Source organism: Tribolium madens, unplaced genomic scaffold (assembly GCF_015345945.1).
Source record: "Tribolium madens isolate multiple individuals breed KSU strain unplaced genomic scaffold, Tmad_KSU_1.1 Scaffold_20;HRSCAF=117;Tcas5.2_LG4, whole genome shotgun sequence".
NCBI classification, from domain to species: Eukaryota; Metazoa; Arthropoda; class Insecta; order Coleoptera; family Tenebrionidae; genus Tribolium; species Tribolium madens.
This window is the reverse complement of record NW_025400985.1, coordinates 1,073,350-1,079,614: the sequence shown is the minus strand read 5'-3', so window position 1 is coordinate 1,079,614 and position 6,265 is coordinate 1,073,350. Positions and strand designations below refer to the sequence as shown.

The 6,265-nt window shown below is 28.4% G+C and overlaps 1 protein-coding gene across 1 annotated transcript in view; it reads right to left on the bottom strand.

The window, feature by feature from the left end:
* The window catches only part of LOC123005449 (apoptosis-stimulating of p53 protein 1), a 220,037-nt gene that overhangs the window by 198,098 nt on the left and 15,674 nt on the right, over positions 1–6,265 (bottom strand). The window contains exon 2 of the mRNA XM_044399209.1: positions 599–686. Within this exon, the coding sequence (XP_044255144.1) occupies positions 599–673 (75 nt within the window). The 5' untranslated portion in view covers positions 674–686. The remainder of the gene's footprint in view (positions 1–598; positions 687–6,265) is intronic.

Below are 6,265 nucleotides of genomic sequence, written 5' to 3'. Positions count from 1 at the left end.
GTTCGAAATTGGCTGAAATATCGCAATTCAGACCTGAAAAAAGTTTTCCAGTCTGTTTCAATAAAARCTCTTGAGTTTCTAGCTCAAAAACGAGCAAAATTTTTACTTATTAGATTCAGTTTGAATTTTTTTTTGTTAAAATTTAAAAAAAATGATAAAATACTAAACTAGGTAGTTTTAGTAATTCAACAAGTGTGCTGCTATCGAATCAAAACTCTCATTTCAACCGAAAACCAATCAAACCATTTAAAAAATTTTGATGTAATATTTACATGTGTTTTTTGTGAAAACAAGAAAAGAAAAAAATAATTTAAAAAAAAACTCAGTGTGAAAAACACTCAGTTTTTGAAATTGTTCGGAATCGGCTGAAATATCGCAATTCAGACCAGAAAAAAAATATTCTAGTTGTTTATTTCAATAAAATCTCTTGAAAAACGATTCAGATTTATTTTTTTTGTCGCATTAAGGCCTTTTAACCGCTCTCTCTAAACTACATTGTTTATTGACTGGCGCTAATAGAGACCCCAAATAGCAAACTCTTCTCTTGGGATTTACCCTTGAATGCTGTTGTAATAATAATAAACAATTACCAACTCACCGGCACAATTGGCGACATCTGGTGACCATCCTCAGTGGAATTATCGATTGCATATCCAGATAAGGCCAAGGCCATTCCACTTCTTCATCTACAAAAAGTAAAAAAAATTAACCCACTATCAATGAAAACAATCTAGATTGAAACCTCCCAACTGTGTTGTCGTTTTTGAAACTCAAAACTAAGTAAAAAGTGTGTCTAACATATTCTACAAGAAGCCAGTCGCGATATTAAATTTCAACTTATTAAATTACTTGAAGCTTTACGAAGCTCATTTCATTACTGGAAAGGCCAATAATTTCGAATTTCGCACAGTTACAAAACAATACTGGAGGAAATTGACCATGACGGATCTCCCGGACTTTATTTCAGACAAGATCTAGTTTCCAGTCATTATTACGGGAATTCTCTAAAACAGGAAGCGAATTCGAATTTTGATACAAATACAGGGTGTCCCAAAAATTTAAATTTTTACAATGGTGCTACATTTCGTGTTGTTGGATTTTTGAATTAACTTGGTGATTTTTTGAGTTATTATATAAAAAACTTGCAAAAATGAGCTTAAATATAACACTATTCCTGGCTTCATTTAGTGAATTTTTGGCATTATTAAAGAAATTTTTCGAAAAAACAAACAAAATTTAGAAGACTTCGATAAGAATTTGCAAAATAAATAAGTCTCTAATTCTAAAATTGAGTCAAACAATCTAAAATAGTATCTAATTTGGTAATTTTTCAGCCTGAAAAGGCAAATTTTTTCAAAAATAATATTTTTGTTTGTAAAACGTGCTAAATAAACTCGAAAAAAGCAAAAAATAGCATTATTTTGGTTTCATTTAATTGATTTTCAATAAAATTTTGTGAATAATTCCGTTTTTGGCCAAAAAACGTACTAACACTCACTTTAAAAAAAGCAAAATAATGCTATTTTCGAAATTTTTCGGTCTGTTGTAGAGCAATCTCGCAAAAAACGTACTAAAACCCTCCGAAAAAGACAAGAACAATATAATTTTTGACTTAACTTGGCGTTTTTTCGGCTTGTTTTAACAAGATTTCACAAAAGTGTGAGATTTTAGTGAACAAACGTCTTAAAAAATAACATTTTCGTCCAAATTTTATGGTTTTTTGACTTTTTGGTATTTTTTTTTCAAAAATCAATTAAGTCGGGTAAAAAAAAATAATTTTTAACCAAGATTATATAAAACGAATAAGTCTCGAGTACAAAACCGAACCAAAACAACTTAAAATAATATCTATCGATTTTGTGCAAATTTGGTAACTTTTTTTTCAAAAATTTCAAAAATAATTGTATTTATTTCTAAAACGTGCCAAATGTACTCAAAAAAAGCAAAAAAATGACAATATCTTGCATTAATTTAGTAAATTTTTAATGAAATTTCGCGAAAAAATCTTATTCTAGTTGAAAAACGTACTGATACATTCAAAAAAATCAAAAATAATCTCATTTTTTGGATTCTTCAATCTGTTCTAGTGTAATCTCACAAAAAATAGAGTATTTAATTTAAAACATAAAGGCTTGAAAAAAAGAAAATTAATAAACACTTTTCTAGAATATGCTTTAATATACCTAAAAAACGCAAAAATAAGCTTATTTTGCCTTAATTTAGTGCATTATTGTAAAAAAAAATTGTTTCTGCCTGAGAAACGTACTAAAAATTTTTGAAAAAATCAAAATAATAGTTCTTGACTTAACGGAGCGATTTTTCGGCTTTTTAACAAAATCTCATAAAAGCCTAAGATTTACATGTAAAAACGTCTTAAAAAATAACATTTTTGTACAAATTTTGTGTCTTTTTGCAAATTTTTTCCAAAAATCAATTAAGTCGAATAAAAAAAACTAAATAATTTTTAGGCCAAAATTATACAATATAAATAAATCTCGAGTATAAAACCGAACTAAAACAACTTAAAATAATATCAGTTTTGTGCTAATTTGGTAATTTTTTAGCCTGTTTAAGCAAATGTTTTCAAAAATAATTGTTTTTATTCCTAAAAAGTGCCAAATGTACTCGACAAAAGCAAAAAAATGGCACTATCTTAGATTAATTTAGTAAATTTTTAATAAAATTTTGCGAAAAAATCTTATACTAATTGAAAAACGTACTAATACATTTCAAAAAAAAGCAAAAATAATCCCATTTTTTGGTCAAAGTATTTAGTTCAGTAACATAGAAGCTTGAAAAAATAAGAAAAGTAACTAACACTTTTCTAAAACATGCCTTAATATACTTAAAAAAAAAACAAAAATAGGCTTATTTTGGCTTAATTTAGTGCATTTTAGAGAMTATTAAAATAATTGCAAAAAACTTTGTTTCTTACTAAAAAAACATACTAAAACTCTCCAAAAAAGACAAAAATAATATAATTTTTAAATTAACTTAACGATTTTTCTTTACAAAAACCTAAGATTTTAGTGCAAAAACGTGTTACAAAATAACATWTTCGTCCAAATTTTGTGGTTTTTCGGCTTTTTGACTAATTGTTAAGGATTAATTGAGTAAATTTGTAATGAAATTTTGCAAAAAGATACGATTCTGACATAAAAACAAACTAACACACTTCAAAAAATGCAAAAATAATGTCATTTTTGAAATTTTTCAGTCTGTTCACTAATACGTTTCAAAAAAGGCAAAAATAATCCCATTTTTTGATCAAAGTATTTAGTTCAGTAACATAGAAGCTTGAAAAAAAAGAAAAGTAATTAACACTTTTCTAAAGCATGCCTTAATATACTCAAAAAAGCCAAAAATAAGCTTATTTTGCCTTAATTTAGTGCATTTTAGGGATTATTAAAAAAAGACAAAAATAATTTAATTTTTAAATGAACTTAACGATTTTTCGGCTTGTTTTAACAAAAACTTAAGATTTTAGTGCAAAAACGTGTTATTAATTAGTGTTCATTTAGACGCTCCTTATTTAGCATGTCTTGTGTGTTTGTTTTTTTTTTAATTACAACTCAGTATGTCTTTATGCCTGTGTTATTAGTCTTCTCGTTGGCTTATAATTTAACTTAAGAAATAGTTATCATCATTGTCGTGTTCTTGGATCACTTTAATACATTATTACTGTACTTAGTCCACATAATATCACCCAGTTTATGGTTATTGTTTGAGTTGACAATAGGAAGAAAGGGACTTTGTATTGTGCAACAAAGGCCCCGGATTATTAAATATTTCCAATGAGAATTCCCTTGGAAATTTTTACCATCACAAACTCTCACCTTTCAACTTTAACAACTCGCCCAATTTGCGTCTTCTGAACGACAATTTAAACGTTTTCGTCTGTAAAAATCCCAACAATACGTTTCGTGCAATTACTCATCGATTACGAGTTAACAAAAAGATTAATTTCCCTTAATTAAAGGAAAAAAATCGGTTTTTGATGGCATTTTTGCGTTATTTCGCTGTGAAGGTCACACGCAACATCTTCGAAAAAACCACGCGAATTTGCCTAAGACTGAGTCATGGCCACTCTATTCATATGCGAATGAATGCTTTTATGCGCAGTGCCAAATTCAAATTAAGCGCTAAATTGCGTTTGTTTGTTCCCAAGTCACAAGATTATTCAAATTGAAATCAGGCACGACTTGTATGATTGTTGTTTATTTGTATTGTTCTAAATCGGTTAATTATGCAACAAATGAAATGGTAAAATGGGGCATTGTGTGCGAGATTACTATCAAAATTGATGGGATTGTTGACAGAAGTCGGGGGATTTTTGCTTCCTGCAAGGAGTGGTCTGGGATTGTAATGTCACTGTCTGGGCTTCATTCAAGTTTATAAATTTGTCAGAAAATAGTCCAGGTGTAGTTCATTATTCCATTCAAAAAGTTTTGTTATTAAGCGAGCAACTTTTCGCTCTGTGTTATTCATAAGTCACAAATTGTTCGTATCGTGTAATCAGTTCTCTTGTAAACACAGTTCGTGTAGTTGCGAAGTTGGCGTGTGAAACTTTCAGATGCTGTATTGGAATATACAGGGTGTCTCAGCGAGTTTAATTGTTAAAATTAAAAAAAAAATTGATTGAATTGAATTTTTTAAATTGGATTTGGGTTTTTGGATAAAATCTCGCACAATTATGGCATGTTTCAGCAAAAACTCTTGAAATAAGAAAGTTTCTGAGTCAAAAATAACTTAAATCACTCAAAATTTCGTGAAAAACAACAATTTCAGGTCCTGTTTTAGCAAAAACTTTTGAAATAAAAGAGTTTCTGGCTCAAAAATGAGTTAAATCGGTCAAGATTTCTTGAAATTCAGACCTTAAAAGACGATTTTCTGGTCTATTTAGGCAAAATTAAACGTAATCTCGACTTGTTTAGTTTAAAAATTTGTCGCTGTTTAAAACGTTTTTTTCTTGTTTTTGACTCTTTTTTGTTTCTGACTCAAAAACAAGCTACATAATCAGAATCAACGACAATTTGCTGAGTTATTTCGTCAAAATCTCTTGAAATAAATCATTTTCAGTCTCCAAAAACAAGGTAAAATGTTCGGATTTGGTTGAAATATTGCAACTCGGACCTGAAAACGGATTTGTAAACTGTTTCGACAAAACGGTTGAAATAAAACGTCGAATTTATGTCCTATTTAAGCAAAATCTTTTAAAATAAGTGAGATTCTGACTTAAAAAAAATAAGGCAAATTGTTGTAATTTAATGAAATCACATAATTCAGAGCAAAACCTCAATTTCTAGCCCCAAAAAGAGCTAAATTTGATAAAACCTTTTAAAATAAGCAAGTTTCAGATTCAAATACAAGCTAGATCGCTCAGAATTAGCTAAAATTGTTTTATTATAACGTAAAATAAATTTGACAATCCAAGTCGATTTCTGGCTTCACAACATGCAATTTAGAGCTAAAACGACAATTTTATAGCTTATTTCAGTAAAAACTTTTGAAATAAAAAAGTTTCTGGTTCAAAAATGAGTTAAATCACTCAAAATTTTCTGAAATTCACACCTTAAAAGACAATTTTCTATTTAGGCAAAATTAAACCTAATGTCGACTTCTTTAGTTTAAAAACTTGTCGCTGTTTAAGTTAAATTTCAATTTCACTCACAATTCAAATCGAAATCAATTTCAGGACTAAGAAAATTAAAGAATTTTTTTTTCTTGTTTTTGACTTTTTTTTTTGTTTCTGACTTAAAAACAAGCCAATAATCAGAATCAACGACAATTTTCTGAGTTGTTTTGTCAAAATCTCTTGAAATAAATCAATTTTAGTCTCCAAAAATGAGGTAAAGAGTTCGAATTTGGCTGAAATATTGCATTTCAGACCTGAAGACTATTTTCTGGCGGTTTCGACAAAATCTGTTTAAAAAACCGCAAATTTGTATCCTATTTGGGAAAAATCTCTTAAAATACGTAAGTTTCTGTTTTTTTTAAACAATATAGTAAACCGTTGAAATTTAATGAGATCACACAATTCAGACAAAAACCTCAATGTTTAGTAAATTTCTATCCCCAAAAAGAGCTAAATTTGGTAAAACCTCTTAAAATAAGTAAGTTTCAGATTCAAAAACAAGCTAAATCGCCAGAATTAGCTAAAATTTTTTTATTATAACGTACAATAACAATTTTTGCTCTAAATCTGACGATTCAAGTCAATTTCTAGCTTCAAAACATGCAATTTAAAGCCAAAAGGGCAATTTTA